General features: G+C 38.6%; 1 protein-coding gene across 2 annotated transcripts in view; it reads left to right on the top strand.

The window, feature by feature from the left end:
- The window catches only part of HCN1 (hyperpolarization activated cyclic nucleotide gated potassium channel 1), a 267,988-nt gene that overhangs the window by 36,635 nt on the left and 210,081 nt on the right, over positions 1-21,272 (top strand). For both annotated transcript variants that reach the window (XM_084881672.1, XM_084881671.1), the window contains exon 2: positions 623-1,046. In XM_084881672.1, the coding sequence (XP_084737798.1) occupies positions 623-1,046 (424 nt within the window). The remainder of the gene's footprint in view (positions 1-622; positions 1,047-21,272) is intronic.

Raw genomic sequence — 21,272 nt, 5'->3', positions numbered from 1 at the left:
CAATTACTTTTAGCCTCAGAAAAATATTAGTTTTCCTATTTCAAACTGAAGAAAAATAAAGCATACATATGTGGAGTACTGTGAAGCTAGGGATGATTTTAGAATTCATATTTGACCTAATCTCCTAGGGAAAATTTGTAGTACTGGTATTTTTAATACATCCTATTTATTATTGTTTATTCTAATCTATGATTGGTAATTTGGCATATAAAGTTCTTTAAAACACCTTCAAAGAATCTTACCAAAAGCATTTTTTAAATTAGATCTTCTGATCTTATACTTCTCCCTAGTTTATAGGGAGGGTGCTTTTTTTTTGTTTGTTTGGGGGGGGGGGGTTACCAGATAAATGGGTTATGGGTTTTTTTTAAATTTATTTCTATAACACTTGATATCAAATAATTTTTTGAACTCTTTAGTTATAATACCTTCCTTTAGGAATATGTTAATTTTACTTAGATTTAAATTTTTGGCTATGGAAGGAGTTAATTAACTTCTTTCTAAGACCAACACTTTGTTCTCTCACTCATTTATTAACCACAAATCAATAATAACTTTTATGGGAGGTGGAGGGGAGAAAATGGTCTGGTTGCATCTAAAAATCTGATTGTTTTATTCCTTGTAGGTTTTACTGGGATTTAATAATGCTTATAATGATGGTTGGCAATCTGGTCATCATACCCGTTGGAATCACGTTCTTCACAGAACAAACAACAACACCATGGATTATTTTCAATGTGGCCTCAGACACAGTGTTCCTCTTGGACCTGATCATGAATTTTAGGACTGGGACTGTCAATGAAGACAGCTCTGAAATCATCCTGGACCCTAAAGTGATTAAGATGAATTATTTAAAGAGCTGGTTTGTGGTGGACTTCATCTCATCAATCCCAGTGGATTATATCTTCCTCATCGTAGAAAAGGGAATGGATTCAGAAGTTTACAAGACAGCCAGGGCACTTCGCATCGTGAGGTTTACAAAAATTCTCAGTCTCTTGCGTTTATTACGACTTTCAAGATTAATTAGATACATACATCAGTGGGAGGAGGTAAGACATCTATTTTACTTTTTAAAGTCACTATGTGATCATATTGTTAATGACAGCTATTTTAAAATGAACGACTGGTATATATATATATATATATATATATATATATATATATATATTAGTTTGTGAAGTTCGAGAAGAAAATATTTATTTATTATTTGGTATGTAAGTGATACATGTGTATCTTTAAAATATATGGTTAAATATTAGATTTGAATGAACTGAAAATAAATTTGTTATTTTAAAACTATTGTTTTATATTAATTTAGTTGTTTCCTAACAGTCCCACTTTAAGCAAAAACTTTTTATTCAAATCAATACAACCCTTCCTTCCTCATGAATGGCTCTCTCTTTTTTTTTTTAATCTGATGTGAATGCATCAAGGACAATATTTGACAAAGATGAGGAGGGTCTATTTGCTAATCTAGTTTTATCATTAGCTCTAGGAGATAATCTGTTATATGTTTCCTCTAATATTGATATTTCAGAGAATTTGTGTTTGAAGAGAACAGATTTTGGGGGTGTTTCCAAGTTACATATGTGAAGAGTGATTTCAGCATATTAATTTTGCTCTTCGTTTTGCTTTGCATGTAATTAATTATGCTAGTTTCTCCCTATTAGTTCATTTCATAATACTGAAAAACAGCATACCCAGGAGGAAAATTAATACATAAGTTGGGTAAATGCAGTCAATCTGGCCAGTATTTTGCTGACTAGGGCCAACTTTGTTCCTAGGCAGTCTGGTGACCGGAGAGGGCTCGGCAGCGGAGTTTCTTAGATCTGAGGGAATTGTTCCATTCCACACAAAGGAGTTCACGTCCCTGCTCCCAGAGTCTGCATATTAAACATCTTAACTTTCTTTTCCTTCCCAGAATTATCACCTGAGTTTTATTGAAGGTTGAAAATGCTTTGAGAGTGTCTAAGTCTGCACTCAAGAAAACAATATACTTGCTATAGATTGTCGCTTTACTCATTACAGCGATTCATTTTAGCATTTTTAGGATGAATTGTGCTTTGGAATTTAGGTTTAGACGAGTCGGGAAATGGAACTTCTGTGAGCACCAGCTCTGCTTCCATGTTCTGTGTGTGCTTGTCAATGGCGTTTCGGTGCCTAGGATTTCAGGAAATGCCATGTGATCATGCACACTGCGTGAGACGTTGCTGAAGAGGCTGAGAATGGATGGTTCCTAAAATATGAATATGAGTTATATTTAAAATCCAGTGAAGCACATTTGAGAGATTGGATTCATCTGTGTCTGTGTAGTACATTCTCTCTGAGATGCAATAAATGTTTGGTTCTCAAACTTTATTATACCAATTTGAAATTGATATCAGACCAAGATGATTATGGATAATAGCTAATGTTTATTGGGGAATTATTATACGTCAGTTAATATATTTGACTCTTTACTAAATCTTCCCGGTGACTCTGGTAGCTTGCGCAGATTCATAGTAACAGGCGGGGCTGGGATTCTAACCTTGGCAGTTCAACTCCAGAGGCAATGCCCTTAACCACAAAACCCTCTGGCTTCTTGCTGTAACCTATGTGCACTCTTCTAATGACAAATACCTTAATATCCAATGATTTTATGTATTAAATACAAATTGTAGATGAATAGCCCAATTAAATAACCAGGAGGTCATGGTTCAATTCCTGGTCAGGGCACATGCCAGGGTAACAGGCTGGATTGGTAAGGGGTGTGCGGGAAGCAGCCCATCAATGGTTCTCTTGCATCATTGATGTTTCTATCTCTCCCTCTCCTTTCCTCTCTGAAATCAATACAAATATATTTAAAAAATGTTGTTGAACATTTACCTCTTAAAACATGGTTTCACCAACAATATTAATGGCTAGCCCGTGGAATGAAGAGTCACTGAGACAAATGCCCAGTCAGTTAAAAATGCAGTGGGCAGTGAGACTGATTTTCAGCGTCTTGTAGTTTTAACCCAGTTACCCTAGAGAACAGCATCAGGGGGAACAGATGGTGGCCTGTCGGATGAAATGGCAGGCCACGTGGGCACAGAGGACACTCTCTAAAAGGGATGTCCTCCGACGTCTGGCAGCGGTCACAGGCACCTGGATGTGTGTACCTTGATGGTGCTGTATAGATGCCATGTATGTATGATTCAGGCTCTGGGCCACCGTGACTGAGAAATGCAATTTAGTATACACTTACAGGCATTTGGTAACCAAACACACTCCGGCCAGAGCTGCGAGCTGGCAGGTTCTTTTGTATAAATAAATGACCTTGATGACAAATGAACCATAAGCTCGTTTAAGTGAAGAATGTTTCCTTGATTATATGCTACCTACCTATGATATCACACACATCATGGATATCTAATGCCTGTTAGTAATCCTGCTAAACAGGGAAGAGACAGTCATGATTAATTCAAAATTTAATATGTATTCATGACCTCACCCCCTACATGATTCAAACCAAAATCACAAAGGATCTTACATGATTCCAGCCTGGCAGATCTCTACCTGGCTTTGATAAATGCCGCAAGGATGTGTTTACAAGTAGGAACACAACAAATAGCTTGGCAGCCGTCGCCCTGGGAGGGTGTGGAATGAGACTGTGCAGGAAGATGTGAGCTCACCCACATGTCTCTGAATTCTGGGTGTTTGAGTACCAAGCTGGCTGGTGCTAAATTCAGCAAATTTGGGGAAGTAATGCGTGAAGTTTGGAAACTGCTCTTGTTCTAACTGAGTCATTTCCAAGGAACGCAGCTGCCTTCTATAGGAACTGCTTTGGTCTTCAGTGATACATGTTTTGTGCGTGTGCGTGCGTGTGTGTGTTTTCTGGTCTGAATTAGTTCATCTGAAAAACAACAAGAAGCATCAAAGCCAGATAAATTAGAGAACTCGTGAATGAAATGGAGAAACTTTAAAACTTAGTCCTTATGTTACTATCATGACTAAAGTTGAATGCCGTGGCTACTGTACAGGAAAAAGCTGTTTGGCCAACAGATTTGTGAAACACGTGGTGTTAAGAAGTCAGGAGGGACGAGGTTTACATAAGACAATTATAAGATCAGAGGCTTTAAGATGCAAAAATAGAACTCCCTCGGCGTGATATTTTCAGTGTAAAGTTTCATGACACTGCATGTATATATTGTCAGGTGAGGTAAAAACCTGGAACAATTATTTCAATAAATCAGGCCAGAAAGTGCCTCTTTCTCTCATCTCTAGAAAACTGAGGTGTATCTATCTTATAGTTTGGCTTTTTGAAATTCATTTCTTTCATTCAGCATTGATTTATCATTCTATTTCAAGTAAAGTCAGTGACCCGTGGCAGAATGCTCTACTCTAGCCTATCACAGGGTGACCCATTCTCGGTGATCCTCCTGAGGGAGACATATGGGGAGGAAATCCTTAGAAATTAAATGGAATATTAACAATTGTTAGCCCTCGCAAGCCACTGAAGAGATAAAGGAAGATTAAGAGTTTAGTAGGTGGGAGATTATTTAGTTAGTGAAGGTGAAGAGTCCTAGGAACCTTGAATGCTGCCCGGCCCATTGGGTTGTTGTTGTTTTTTTTTGTTCATTTTTTGTCGAAATTGGATGATCTCTGACATTATTAGATATTGGAAATAGCAATTGAAAAGAAAAATACTATTCTATAGAGGTTATCTGTTTTTAGGATTGAATGCCGTGGGCAATGAACAAAATAGTGTGAGACATGCATGATGCTTGTATCATAGCTAAGCCTTTGGAACACATATCTATAATGTTTGCTCTCTTGTTCCTCATTTACTATTCCCCCAGCCTTCCTTGCATAGATTTCAGACCCATGGCAATGAACTAAATCCATCCTGGGGCAAGAAGGAGGGCCTGTGGTTTCCATCTTTGTACACGTCTATAGCAATTTCGGATGAGTAATGTGTCTGGGACGTCACAATTTTCTGCAAGCAATCGATATTAGATTTTTATGCAGGCTGAGAGACAAATTGATAAGCAGATGATGTTTAACAGCAAGAGTTAATCAGGAAATTTATTCCACAGGGAGCTAATTCAGATCGCAGTTTCTGTCTTTGGTTAATTTTAACATTCTATCTGGTTGATATTAGAAACAAACCCTTGCTGTGAATTGCCTCTCTACAGTTACACAACACATACTGTAACTACTTCCATTTTTTAAGTACTCCAAGGCTTGCCCTGAGCAAGCACCCTGTTTCTCTAAAGCTGCCCTCGTTGGGGTGTAGAGAACTTACGTCTCTGTTGCCCATCACATCAAATCTGTGTTTCTTCGCTGTGCCTTAAAGGCTCCTCAGCCAACCAGTCCCTGTCTCAACTGTGTCACTTTCTATTTGCACCCAAGGACTCCTTCCTGATTTTTGTGTCTTTTTTTGTTTTTGTTTACAATGCCTCTTGCAGAGAATGGTTCTTTCTGCTTCTGTAACTTTGCATGTGCCACACCTCAGATTTAGAAAGCCTTTCTTTTTCCATGACTCCCTTAAAAAAGTAGACTTAAACTTATTTCCAGAAAAAAAGTTTACATTGTTGGTCCCTCTCCTGTGAGCAGTTCTACTGGCTCTGCTTGCATTTGTTCTGTGATTGCTTGGCTGCTGATGCTTGCTTGGATGCATGTTCCTTTTCTCTTGATGAACATAGATGTCTATGGGGAAGAGTCAGTGCCAAGTTTTGCCATTGCATCTGCTTGTACACAGCTACAGAGTTCTAAACACAGAGCCTGCCTGTCCACTAGCAGTTCTCCATGCACTAAGTCCATGAGGTAATTGCAAGGGAATATCTATTCTTCACTCCCAAGCATGGACTAAGTAGCTTCTGTTTGCAGATACTGCACGTAAGAATACAAAGCATTCCCCAGCTTTGTAGGAAAAACAGACATAATCTCAGATGGTGTGGTAAATGGTTGCATAAAGAAGGGAGTGATACTGGCTCGTGTGGCCCAGTGGTTGAGTGTTGATCCGTGAACCAGGAAGTCATGGTTGGATTACAGGACAGGACATATGCTAGGGTTGTGGGCTTGATCCCCAGTAGCAGATGTGCAAGACACAGCCAGTCAATAATTGTTTCTCATCATTGATGCTTCTATCTCTCCTTCTCCCTCTCCCTTCCTCTCTGAAATCAATTATATGTCACACACACAGAGACACACACACATGAATATATTTATTTGGAGGGAATCAACAGAGCTTTCTCTGCATAAGAAGAGAGCTTCAGACATGCTTGAATGAGGTTCAGAGCTGGAGTCCCTAATCCCTGGCTTGGCAAAATGGGAGCAGAAGAGCCCATTCCAGGAAGGCAGCCCAGCCCAGCAGTCACCAACCTCCAGAACCGAGGCAGTAAGGCGGTGCATTGGGAGGTGCAGACAGGAGTTTGTGCCGGTGGCAGACTTCCTCAGTAAGGTGTCCTTGAGGCAGAGCAGACAGTGGATTTACATGGAGAATGCAGGGAGTGAGGAGGGTTGGAGCTAAGGAGAAGACAGGAGAGAGTTATCACTCACTTGTGTTTTATATATATTGCTAATGTGAAGCAGGATACTTTTCTAGATATCTCTGCCATGTATACTTGGCTTTGAAGTGTTTGTATAAAATAAAATATGAACAGGACATATGCAAAGTTTATTTTGTCAGCTTTATAATTTAAATATCAATTATATTTGACATTATTAATATGACATTAACATAATTATAATATTGTGATATAATTATATTTGAGATTAGTATTTCTAACCACCAAAATGTGGTGGCAGTGAATTGGATCCTATACTAGAACTTAGTATTTATGTGTGTTTATTAAAATTGTGCCTTAAATTTTCTATTTTATCTGGGTGGACGTATTTAAAGTGAGTGATTCATGACTAAAACTTAATAGAACGTTGTGAAGTTTAAATTAAATGAGATACATGAAAATTATTTGTGATACATAGTTGATGTGTGCCTTTGTGTAGAAAAATAAGATCCTGATATCATCTTTCTCTGATTAGCCCATCTACTGAAATTATCATTATGGTCTGTGTGTGTGTGTGTGTGTGTGTGTGTGTGTGTGTGTATGTAAATGTTTTTGGTAGGCTAATATTGATTCTGCTAAAAAACCACTAGATGTCCTCTATTGGTAATGTTACTTTAGGATTCTAAGATGCCAGCACTGTCTACTTTGAAATTATTCATTTATGCTGCTTCATAATCACTTAATTGCTTGGTTATTGATGTCTACATAAAATAGATGACTTCAGATGGTCACATAGATAAAAAATTATTTGTTATATCTATAATTTCTTCTCAGATGGAACACTGTTAAGTTCCTTCTGCAGAGTCATTTATATTCTGTGAGAATTGTTTTCAGTAGTATACTGTGTGCTTTTTAATGTATTTTAGCAGATATCCTGAAATTGTAAGGTACAATGTGATGGGATCTATTTGGATATGAAATGTTAGGTCAAGACAACTAAGGAGAAATTGATAATATTGATAAATAATGTGTGGTGTGGGTATGTATGTGTGATAGAAGTAAGATACATACTTTTATGAATGTTCTTGGTCAGGGCCCTGTGGCAGATCTGTATAGCCCAATGCTTTTCACATGGAAATCCCAGTTTAATGCCAAAGTTATCAGATCAAATTTAAAACTGCTTCCAAATTAAAATATTAGACTTTCTTAATGCTTTGTGATTGGTCCAGTCTATGTCCCTGTTTTGCATATTTTGTATATTTCCCTGGCTCTATGTTGAAAACCCCCAGACTTGTATCCCAAGTTTCAAAACAATGTAACCCCACTCCTCCAATATTCATGGCGATGATATCCCTAGAAAGACAGCTGCTGAGCTCCTCAAGTTCATTATGTTCTATTTCTTCTCAGGGAATATTGGAAGTATTACAAATGCTATTTTATATTGTTTTCTACACAAAATATACCACATGAGGAATTGAAGCAACAAATGAATCAGACAACATTTAGAACAAAATGCATTCTGTCTTACACTTCACTGACGTGTCTGGGTAAATGTCTCAGATTTCCCCTTCATTGAGTTTGCAGATACAGCATGTATTATGACTACTGCCATTATGGACTCATCTATGTGCTAGTGGTGTACAAATTGGGAATGTCATTGGTTCGTCACAAATGGACACATGATTTATGATGTGATTCTGGTTCAACTGCCAGAATGTTCCATAATAAGCATGTGTTACTTTAATCCCTGGGGAATGATCTCAGTTGGACTGGTCAAGTTGATTGGTCTTGTATACCACCTACAAACAAGGCAGGTGTGATGAGACATGACATCACTGAAAGTGGTACAGTGGTGCCCAAGAATATTTTGTTGTTATAAACAAGGAGGTAAAGTTAATCTCATCTCTGTAGGAACTGTTGAGCCTAATTACCTAATCATTGGGCTGGTAATTGTGTCAGTTTCTAACAAATCAGTCTTTCATTTTAGTTAGATCCAAGATAAAAGTATGTTTTACTTATTCAAAATATTTTGGGAAGCAAAATTAGGCTTGCATTATGTTAAAAGTAGTAGTTGATTCATATTTCATTGGGCAAAGCATAGTCATTGAAATATATCAGAAGTTGTCACAAAAAGTGCTTTATAAAACATTGTAATTGTTATGAAAATTCAAAGAACAAATCAAAGTAGATCCTTCATTTGCACTGGGTAATCACAGAGAAAGACCTGCTTTGACTTCTCTTTTTGTCTTGCTGATGTATGCACTTTAGATTTCTTATGAGAGGACTCCTGTCTTAAGTGTGAAAAAGAAATGCATTTGGTTGGTTATATAATTCTGATGGCTATTTTGAGTTAAGTCTGCCATTTAGGCCATTTTTTTTTAAGAGAGTCAAAATCTTTTTTTCTTATTACATCTTAAAGTGAAAGTAGACTTTGAGGAAGGATATCTGGAAACTAGTCCCAGGGTTCCATGTCATTTAAAGCAGTTGTGAAGTAAGCATATAGTATCTATTCTGAGATAATCTTATTTGTCAGGAGTGTTTTCCTATAAAGATTGGTCATCAGAAGGAATGCTTGCAATAATGCTGATTATCTTAGTGTGCTGCTCTTTTTGTCCTTACTGTTGCGGAGATGATTAGTGTGAACATATAAAATAAAAGGAAATTCAGCTAGTTGGAGTGAAAGTTAGAAATACCTTCTGAGGACATTTTTCTCTCATTTTAAAAATGTGGATAATGGCTTTCCCTTGGATTATATGGTTGCTTTAAAAATCAAAGAGGACATTCATTTATAGTGCTTCATAAACTCTAAAATTAAAAGTCCAGAGAGCATATTAATGAAAGATGTAATTAGACAGTCAAATTATTTTACGGATTTTTTTTTCCAGAGTAGTTTTGAAAGAATGAAATCCTCATCTTCCTCAATATTCTGGGTCAAATCAGAGAGTAAAAGATAGCAGTGAGAGCTTTGAAATTTAGAATCCCAGCTACCTACGGGGCTCTAACAACCCTGTTTGGAGAATCACTAATGTTGCGGTGGTTGAAGTTCAGTGGGAAGCAGTTCTGCCCTGTGAGAATGTGCTTGTCTCCATGACACTGAAGAGAAGGACCTTAGATAGTCCTAACCTGGGGGAGGGTTACCCCTCCTATCCCCCTCAGCATATGTTTGTTATAAAAGCAAAATCCTATATAATAAAAGCCTAATATGCTAAGTGTCTGATCGCCCATTCCACCAATCAAAGTGTAATATGCTAATGATATGCTAAGGCTGCTCAATTACTTACTATGATGTGCACTGACCACCAGGGAGAAGACACTCCAACCAGGAGGTTAGCTTGCTGCTGGGGTCTGGCCAATTGGGACTGAACAAGATGGGCCAGACACACCCTGGAGCCCTCCCACATTTCCTCCCTGGATCCAAGGTTCCTCCCTGGATCCAAGGTTCCTCTGATCATGCACTGGTGTTGTCCCTCGGCCTGACGTATGCCCTCTTGCAATTCAGGACCCCACAGGGAATGTTGGAGAGTTGGTTTTGGCCCAATCCCACAGACCACACCGAGGGACCTCACTGATGCATGAATTTGTCCACCAGGCCTCTAGTAACTTTATAAAGACCAAAATTATCAAAAATTGCTAATATATTTATTAAGAAAGTGTTATTAAAGATCTTGTTGACTTATGATATTGAAGGCTCCCATAAATTATTGACTTTGGAATAATATAAGAACATGGATGGCTGGATTCCAAAAGAAGTATATGTGTTCACTTTCCTGACTTATAAGGCCCACGGATATGTATTGGACTCTAAAGTCCTAAGTGACTGATGAGATTTCTGCTCTCAGGCATGGTTTCTTGGGAATTGTGACATTAACAACACCATTGAGGAATGATTCTCATATGTCTATGGCTTTCTCAGATACAAAATTATCTGATAGGAACTTCAAATATAGTCTAAGCCATTACAGAGATAGCATCTTAGTAGGCTATAGGTTGACAGGCAGTGAAAGTAATTCTCAAATAGCTGAGAGGAAGTCTCTGTGCAAAAGACATAGATAAGTGAATCTGAGTGTCCCAACTTGAGTGAGAGGTGCATTTGTATCAGAGTGGGGTCCCAACAGGATATGAGAAGTTCAGCTGGGATGCAGAGAAGACATAGGACACCAGCAAATGATAAAAATAAATAAATGAATAAAATTCAGTTTTGCTGGAGACTTTCCCTTCCCTTCTGCCAAATTACCAGTATCTGCCTAATGTCAAAGATGAATGTTTCAATGTTTCAAAGTGTTAATGCTGGGGATTTTACCAACTAAATCAGCCTTCCCTTTCCATTTAGGTGAATTGTTATTTCAGATGTTCTAAGAATCTCCAGTGTCTTGAAACTAGTTCACTATATGGCTTCAGATGAAAGTTAGCAAAATGCTACTGTTTTTTAAATAATTCTAGTTAGTAGCACATTTCTTAAACATACAGTTCTATATATCCAGTTAGGCATTGTATATATAATTATAGACTACTAGAGGCTCCATGCACGACATTTGTGCACAGAGCGGGGGGAGGGGTTGGCCCTCTCACAATCTGGGGCCCCTCGGGTAAGGTTCCTAGGCCTGGATGGTAATCAGGGCCTATCAGGACTATCCATCCCCATAGCTGCTGGAAGCTGGCCCTGACCCTGCCGCTGCCACTGCTTGCCCTCTGTGTGAGCTTCCCCGTCTTCTCCTGCCACCAGTTGCCTCCCTATGTGGGCAACAGGCCTGGGATGCGATTGCTTGGCTGGCCTGGGCCTCTCTCTGCAGGGCAATTGCTGGCTGGCCCTGCTCACACACCATAGTGTTGTTGGCCGGTGCTCTGGGCCTCCCTCTGTGGAGATTGATCATGGAGCCCCCAGACTATCGCCCAGCAGAGTGAGGTTCCCCCCCCCCCCATCTGTGATAGAACACCCTGCACAGAGGATGGCCTGGTTCTCCCTCTTTCGGGCTATGGATTGCAGAGCCTCCAGGTGATTGCCCCACAGAGGGTGGTCTGGGCCTCCTTCTCCAGGACAATCGTGGGTTGATGGTGGGGCCCCCAAACCAATCCAATTACACCCGCCTTGGCTGGCCTGGTGCCAGTGCATGTCATAGCATGGTCATCTGGAAGCTTGTCCAAATGGTCATTCTGTTGTTTGGTCATTTGGTCGATTTGCATATTATGCTTTTATTACTATCTATAGATTATAAATAAAAATAAGAAACTATGTAGTTAAATATTTTCCTCACTTCTCATTTGCAAATTTCATGTATTGATATTATCTTCAAATGTAGTACTTAATATTGATTAATTGCCCACCCTATAGATTCTGAGCACTGTCCTACATATAAGACTACAAAAATGAATAATTAATAACTGCAGCTAAAAGGGAATTTGTAATCTAGTGGAGGAGTTAGAAAGGAAATCAACAATCATGTAAGCAGCTGTAATTTGGAAATCCTTGTGTGGACGATTTCCAGCATGTTTCTCTGAAGACATGTCAGCTCGGTTGGAGAGAGCCTCACTGTCAGTTCATAAAGTGGACTCGTGGAGCAGCACAGGGAGTGGTGTCTGAGCCAGATATTTACCGACCTGTCATTAGAGAGTGAAACAGAAAGGGCTACTTAATGCCAAGCTTCCTATAATGTGAACTTTGCTGAGTTTTACAAACAGAAAAATCAATTTCATCTAAAATAATATTAATACTTCTTTGAGATTACAAAACGACTTCCTCGTGTTGGAATCTGAAAACCTTTCCTTTCTTTCCAATTATCAAAATTAATGGATGATTCTTAAATGTTGAAAGTTTATTAGGAAGAACAAGTATACTTAAATTTCATATGCATATTACATACTCTATAGTAAGAGAATTTAGCAAAAAAAGACCTAGATTCTGTCTCTCTTGCTCTCTCACTCTGCATGTAGTTTGGATGCTCTTGCATGAGACTCTGAGCCAGAAAATGCATTATCACAGTTACTGAGTAGACAGTTTCTAGTAGATAGGAAGCAACTGAGCTGCATTTAGTAACATGAGTACCAACAGCGAATTGGTTATTCTGTACCACCTCCACTCAACATACTTGATTTTATATTATTTAATTATCTTACTTGACATAGGAATTAAATACTTCAGGTTAAAAAATATAACTTAAATATGACAGAATTTTACAGTTATAAACATTTTCCAAACTATGCTATTAAAAATTTTTCTAAAGGAAAAACATAATCCAAACAACATTTTCCTTAAGAAGCAATGAAAATATTTTCCTTGCAGTTCAGTCATGAAAACATGTTACACTACAAACTTAAAGATGCAAAGGAAAATTAAGATGTCATTAAATTTGTACAGGGTTTCCTTAGAGTGCTTGCCTTGTGCTGTAAAAGTTTCTAGAAACCCCATTCAGCATTCCCCAGGGTGTTGTCTGTGAGTTGTTAATGGTTTTATGGAGACAACATTTTGCTTTTGTTTTTCAGTGTTGAAAGTGTTATCATTGTCCCAAGATATCTTAGTAGCTTCCCCCAGGGCAGAGCTGTTCATTGCTCCCTCTACCTATCCACCAGTGGCAGGCTGCTGGCCCTGCTCCTTGTCCCCTCACACCTGGGTGGGAACTGACTAAGCAGCTTCCCTCTTGACCTTGTCAGTCCTTTACACAAGGGATAGAAAGCTCTAGGCCTTAGAATCTGGGGAGTCTTGATGGGCAATTAAATGATCTGACCCTAAGTGATGTATGTCACTTGTTATAACTCTTTGGCAAAATTTGTCACATGTCCTCGCCCAGCCACAAGGAATCAAGAAGAGCAATCCTACCATGTTCCTAGGAGGCAAATAACTGGAGCCATTTGCTTACTAGCCCCATTTCAGGAGTGGGAATAGTTGAGAGATGGAGGCAGTTATGTCTGGACTCAGTCACTCAGTTGGCCTGTCACTAACTTGCATTAAACTTGAATCTATTCAAAATAAAATCCTGGACCTGCTTGTTATCTCATTATTTTTTTCTCATGAATAGTTTTGGTCAAACCATAGTGGTGCTACCACATGGCATCCCTCCTAAGCTTACAAAGTGCAGAGAGAGCTGATGGACATGCCTTTGGGCATGAAAGAAACCTGACACTACCCTGGGTGGCTACCTCTGAGATGCTTCTTGGATGCATCAATTACAAAGCAGTCTTTATTTGATTTAGTTTTTCTAAGTGAGCTCATACTTAATAGGAATTTGGATTATTCTATTTATGGATGTACCAATTTCCAAGCCGGCAAACATCAGATTTAGGTGAGTTTAATGTGGTTGGAAATTTACATAATTTAATTGTCTATCCTCCACCCTAAAATGAATTACAATGCTAATTTATAGACCTTTGCCCAATCAAATAGAGAACAATAAGTGTTATGAATTTAAAGGGGATGAGCAGATGTAGGTTTACAGTTGTTTGTATGGAAATAATACAATAATTTAATAAAACAAGAATAATCTCTGAGTTGCATGTACTCACAGCGGTAAACTTACTTTTGCCAACGCCTGTATGATATAATTAGGATAATTATCTTACCAGGAAAACTAATTATGCTTGAAATTTTGAGAACACTTGAAATGCAAGCATTAAACAATTAGATGTTAAGAGTGGCATAATATATCTATTTTTCTTAAAATGTATTACTTTTATTTGGACTTCATTTTTCAAACACTTTGACTTTCAAAGTATTTAAAAATCAAATGCAATTTTTGGTAAATAGTACTACTATTATACCTTGACTTTTTTAAAAATCTATGCTTTGTTCCAATTTATTGAGCCTTGTTTAATGTTCCATAGTAGGTCCATATTAGTAAGTATTATATATGCACTCAAAAGATGCGTTTTCTGCTGTTGTTTGTAGTGTTGGATAGTTGTCAGGACAAATAACAATGTTACCAAGTTGTCTTGTTCTAGCATTTCGTCAGCCAGGGATGTTAAAATACCCAATCCAATAATTTTGGATTTATCCATTCCTCCTTTCACTTCTATTTGTTTTTACTATGTGTACTTTGGAGCCGTGGTTAGGATTTTTGTATCTTTTGGTGGATTGTTCTCATAAGATGACCTTTTTTTCATCTCTATAGACAATGCCTAATGATCATATAGCAACTCGACCTTTATGTAGGTAATATACTTATGGTATAGTTTTTACATGCTATATTTTCAACATGTGTATCTTGTAGACACCACATAGTTAAAACTTGCTTTTTGCTTGTGTATCAAATCTGATAAACTAATTTAAACCATTTAAATTGCTGTAGTTGGGTTAAAATCTATCATCTTGATATTGTTTTCTATTGATCCCATGCATATTTTGTTATTGTTTTCCAATACTCATGCCTCCTTTTATACTAATTTTGTATTAAAAAAAAAACAAACCCGTTTTATCTCCACTATTGAATTAGTAACCATGTCTACATTTTTCCCAATGGTTGCTATAAGACTTACCATATTCCTGTTTAATTTACCAAAGTCTACATTCAAATATTATTGTACCATTTCATATACAGTATAACAAATTTGAAATACTATATTTCCAATGTCCCATTATTAGCATGTTTTATTATCATACAATTTACTATATGATATAAATTACTATAATTATATTACTATATTTATATTTTGTTATAAATGCCCAAATATATGGTAATTCTTTTTGCTTTCAATGGGTAATTTTCTTTTAAGATATTTTTTAGAGAGGGGAAAAATGCTTTCTAAACTTGTTGCTATTGCTTTTCATTCCTTTGTGTAGATCCAAATTTCTGCCTGGTATCAATTTCCTTTTCTTCCAAGATTTTGTAGTGCTGGTGTACTGTTGATGAATTGTCTCTGCTTTTGTATGCCTGGCTGCCAGGATTTTGTTCTGTTTTTTGAGAAGTATATCTGCTGCATGTAGAATGCCAAGAAGACACTTTGTGTTTAGATAAGAAGATACCACTTGATTGTTCTCTGCCTGCCTTGTTTCTGATGGATGGGAGGACTAATGTCATTCTTTTATTTGTTCACTGGACATCATATGACGTTTTTCCTCTAGCTGCTTTTAAGATTTTCTCTCTTTTAAAAAAAATATATTTTATTGATATTTTATAGAGAGGAAGGGAGAGAGACAGAGAGCTAGAAACGTCGATGAGAGAGAAACATCGACCAGCTGCCCCCTGCACACCCCCTACCGGGGATGTGCCTGCAACCAAGGTACATGCCCTTGACCGGAATCGAACCTGAGACCTTTCAGTCCACAGACCGATGCTCTACCACTGAGCCAAACCGGTTTCGGCTAAGATTTTCTCTTTATAATTGCTTGTTAACAGTTTGATTTTTATGTGCCTTAGTGTGGTTTTCTCCATGTTTCTTCTACTTGAAGTGTGTTGAGTGCCTCGGATCTCTAGGTGATAGTTTTCATGAAACTTGTGAAAATACTCCCTATTGTTCCATTATGTGTTTTCTTTTTTCTACCCTTTTTGGGTGGTTCTTTCCTTGGCCTTTGTAGTGACTTCACAAGCCTGGGCAGATCAGTACTCAGCCAGCCTCCAAGGGAGCCCTCTGCTGACCTTGGAGCTTTCCCTCTGGGCAGCTCCTCCAGCTGGCACTTCCCCATACAAATCCCAGCCAGCAGGACTTCCCTGTCTCTGCACTCTCACTCTCAGCCTCCCGCTCAGCTCTGGAGATTGCTGAGCTCCCTTTGTATCCCCTTTCTCTGCACTGTGTCCTCTCTAGGCAGGGAGCTGGTGGGTGGTCAGGGCTCACTTGATTTGTCCTCTTCCTCTAGGGCTTATTCGTTTGTGATCCCTGGACCCAGATCTGAAAACCATTGTTTCCTGCAGTTTGTCAGGTTGTCTGGTGGTTTAAAGCTGGAGGGGAAGCCTGGTCCCTGTTATTCCATTATGGGCAGAATCAGAGATATGCCTTGTTTTGACAATCAGATTTCATAGAGAGGTTTTGCTTTTCAGAGTAGGGTCTGGTATATTTGAAAGAACAAGATCCTCGTCATTTTTGCAACGTAGAGTTATGTTATGTGTGGATGGAGCACAGGTGGGATCGATGGCATCATTTGCTTTCTGCAGGATGTCTGTATGGAAGGACCAGGCAAGCAGAATAAATGTGTGCATGATGATCATTAAGGTGACCTTGCTTACTCAGTGGCGTGTTTAACAGGCCACGAGGAGGCTTAAATTATAGCCCTTTAAATTTTAACAACTGTAGTGAGTTAGTCCTGCCCTCTACGCTGGGATCCGCAGAGCTTTGGATGAATTTCAGCAGTCAGTTCGCCCAAGGTGGACAATGTGTGTGCCAAACATAAGGCTTACCCCTCTTGTGGACAAAGGGTTCCAAAAATAATTCTCGGCCACAATGCGAAGTAACACCTGGGTTCAGTTTGTCATCCCGGGCACTCTGGAAGAGGCCCATGACAGCTGACGCCTCTTTCCCCAAGAATACCAAACATATTCAAGTGGCCTAGAGCCCATTTTATTAATTCAGACAGCTAACAATTTTATTATATATAATAAAAGCAATATATGCTAATTAGACTGGACACCCTTCTGGACGAAGCCAGGGCTGCGAGGGAAGCCCAGGCCCCAGGTGCCTACTGGCGGCTGGAGGAAAGCTGGGTCCCGGGTGCCAGAAGGAAGCTTGTGCCAGCAGCTGGGGGAAGGGAGTCCTACTCTTGCATGAATTTCATGCATCGGGCATCTAGCTGTAGAATAAGAGTGCATTTATTTACCTGTCACTGATTGCTTTTAGAGGGAAGGAGCATGAGGTAGTATGACAGTCCAGGCTAAAGTTGTTGTTTTCATTCCATTTTTAAACTGATACTTTAAAAGGAATTTTTTTACTATGTTTTTATTTTTATTATCAATAAGCATTTTAAGAACAGATGTAGTTCTAGCTCATTCTTAACTCCATCCTTCTGATCCTGAGTAGTTCTAATCTCAATCAAATGGTTCTGCCAGTACAAAAATACTTCAGGATAAAATGTATTCAGTGAGGGTAGTGAGTATATTTTAAAGTTGTATAATAAACAAAAGGAATAATCACAAAAAGTATTTTTATGGATCTTGGTTAAACTATAACTACCATTTTTGGTGCCCCTTTGTAGAAACAAATGATGAACCCATCTGAAGAGTTAAGATATATGACATTTCACATCTGCAGTCATGTGGACTTATCCACTAACACCTGTCTTAGTTTCTTCTAGAATAGCAGCTCTTTTTAAGAGTTTAACTTTTTGCAAACAAATATTATAAAAACTTTCTAAAAAAAAAAAAAAAGTAAGAAGTAGAAATCCCAAATTTCACAGTGAACACATATACCCACCATCTAGATTCTTTAATATTCTACTAACTTTGCTGACAGTAACTGTCTAATCACCTATCAGATTTTTCTTCTCTGCATTTCAAAGGAAACTATAGCCACACTCTTCCTCCTTTAAATATCTGAATCTGCATCAGGTGCTCAGTCTTTAACCTCCCAGTATTGTGCATACACTATAAGCCCTTTGTTTGATATGATAGTTTGTGTGCTTTTTTACCCTTCCCCGAGGATATTTTTCCATTGATTTTTAGAGAGAACGGAAGGGAGGGAGGAAGGGGGAGAGAGAGAGAGAGAAAGAGCTATATGAGAGAGACACACCGATTGGTTGCCTCCGCATGGGCCTTGACCTGCAGGAACCCTAATCGGGCTGGGGATTGGGCCTGCAACTGAGGTACATGTCCTTGACTGGGAATCGAATCTCAATCATTCGGTCTGTGGGCCAGTGCTTTAACCACTGATTCAAATTGGGCAAGGTGATATAATAGTTTTATAGCATAACAAGAATAAAAATGATTAGGGAATATAAATAATAATATGAGCATTAAGTAACCTTGAGAAATTGTAAAACATATCCTACTGACAATGTAATGCGTCTATCTCTTAAATCTGTATTTATTTTTGTGAACACATAACTGAAATGGTCTTTAGATTAGCTGATATTTTTAACTTCTTTCCTCTGGTCTTAGCTCCTTCACCTCTGTAGAGAATTAGTCTAGGTGGATAACTTCAAATAACTTCTCCAGACTTGTCCTTGCCTAGCCTTCAATCTTCTCTTCCCAATGAGTCAGGCTTTGTATCATCTGTGAGCTCATATATGTCATAAAAAATGCTCAGTGAGCCTGGCTTGTATGGCCCAGTGGTTGTCAAATCATGAACCAGGTGGTCCCCAGTTCTATTTGCAGGTTGCAAACTCAGTTCCCAGTGTGGGGCGTGCAGGAGGCAGCTAATAGATGATGTTTCTTTCTCATATCAATGTTTCTATCCTTCTCTTTTCCTCTTTCTCTAAAAATCAATAAAACATGTTTTAAAAAATGTTCAGTGACATTAGGGAGACACTAACTTTTTAGGTATTTTTAAAATTTGTTTGCTGTTTTGAAGTTCCGCTCCTGGTATTCTCTACCTTGACATTACAGGGCCAACATTTATTTCACCAAGGGAAGTATAAAGTACCAAGTTTGGAAACACGAGTTGACTGGCATTTTATTGCATATTTATGCTAAAGATGTTCTGGTGCTTTTTATAGACTGAAGTGTCCAAGAAGCTGCTAGTTTGCCAGTTTTGTATTCTGGTGGCTGTCCATATGTTATTCGTTTTGTCTCTAGTTTATATAGGTTCCATAAACAAAACTCGATATATTTAAATAACAGTATCTACCATTTCACAGATACACTGAGAATATTACTGATACTTTGTTCATGACTTATGAAACCACGGAATGATGACTCTTTTAAGAAATACCACATTTGGGATTATGGCATGACATTCCCCTGCTACCTAAACTTACCGATAATGGCAACCAATAACCTAATTGCCTCTCCTGTCACTTAAAGTAAATGTAAGTTTGATGCCATCAAACCCGTTTTACTGAAAGGTAAACATTATTCAATAAACACACACATGGCAGGCTGGGTCTTTTAATGACTCTGTGCCCTCAATCAGTGGTTCCTAGGTTTTATTTCATAGGTGAGGAGTTTATTTTCTTCTTAAATCACACGTGTGACATAAGGTAGATAAGTTAGCTCTTTATTTGGACACCGCAAAATTCAGCCATCTACTATTATAATTTTGTGTCACATGGAAATGTAGGAAGCACAGTTGGTGAAAAACTCTTGATTCTCAAGATCCGTGAAAAACTCCCCATGGCTTTGCCAGTCCACGGAGCGGCACTTGGAGGGATAGCTCAGTTTCAAGCCAATCAAGAGGGTGAACGAGAGCGTGATGTGTCCATATTTCATGATGCCCCTGGTCATATGCCTTCATTCCCTGGTTATTCTGGGAGAGAAATGACACCTGTCACTCTGAGAGGAGCCAGCCCTGCGGTTCAGATGTGAAGCTTCCAGCGGCGTGGCATGGTAGAGGCTGATGGCACAGCTCTGCATTTCAGTGTCAGCTACCAAAGGAAAGCTGTCATCGAGAGGAAGAACAAGATGAAATCAGAATCACAGAACTGTGTTCCCTTATGCCTGAAGGCACAGTCGTCTTACTCAGCATCAGCTCTTAAGCGCCTGACTTTGAGAAATATATTTGGCATAGAAGTGTAGGCAAATGATTATCTGCATATATATTATATCTACACACACACACACACACACACACACACACACATATATATATATATATATATATAGAGAGAGGCAAATTATTATCTACATATATATATTATATCTATCTATTTATCTATCTTCTATCTATCTATCTATCTATCTATCTAATCTTTCCTGTGATGCTATTTTACCTTTCTTTTCCAAATTGGACCTAGCATCCTCTGAATCCTCTGATTAAAACCCTCCAATAACTTATGGTCACATCCAAATGCCTTAGCATGACCACCAGGACCCTGCCCGATCTGGGCTCCGCACACCCCTCCAAACTCAGCTTGTGCAACTCTCTCTCTTCACAGACTACCCACTGGATTCCTAAGATTTACTTCTGTTCCTGGAAGCGCGGGCCCTTCTTCGGAAGTTGTGTGTTGCTTGTGTTCTTGGTCTCTCCAAACTTTGCTCAGATGCTCCCTTCTCAGAGAGGTACTTCCTGCACACCTTTAGCTGAAGTTATTTCCGTTCCTCTACAGTCACCTTCTCACTAGGACAGGCCTTTCCTTGTTGGCATTTCTGCTATCTGGTTTGTTGCTCTGTGTCTATAGCAGAACACACACCCTCTGTATTCGTATGGAATTCTCAGAGCTTAAATAGGACCCAGCACAGGGTGAGCACTCAGTCGTGATTGCTGAAGGAGGATTTCTGGGAGCAGCCTCTGCTACTTGTGGTAGTTCAGTGATTTCTGCATCAATATTCAGAACTGTTGGTCTAGATCCATGATTGGCAAACTGTGGCTCTCGAGCTACATGTGACTCTTTAGCCCCTTGAATGTGGCTCTTCCACAAAATACCATAGCTTGGGTGAGTCTATTTTGAAGAAGTGGCATTAGAAGAAGTTTAAATTTTAAAAATTTGGCTCTCAAAAGAAATTTTAAATTTTGTACTGTTGATATTTGGGTCTGTTGAGTAATGAGCTTGCTGACCACTGGTCTAAATAGTCATGCAATTACTTTCAACAAAGAAGTGTTATCAGATATTTATTTGCCATTGCCATGAATATTTGTTCACAGTCATCATAAAATTGGTAAGGGGCAATGTTTTCAACCCATCATCTGGTTGAAATTTTTTTTTCTGCTTCTTTTGAGCTCTATAATTTTGTGAAGCCTCCATTTCTCTGTCTCTATAGTAGGGGTAATAGATAACTCTGGGGAATGTTATAAATA

The sequence above is a fragment of the Pipistrellus hanaki genome (assembly GCF_964339955.1).
Source record: "Pipistrellus hanaki genome assembly, chromosome: 4".
Taxonomy (NCBI): Eukaryota; Metazoa; Chordata; class Mammalia; order Chiroptera; family Vespertilionidae; genus Pipistrellus; species Pipistrellus hanaki.
This window is presented reverse-complemented; position numbering and strand designations above follow the sequence as displayed.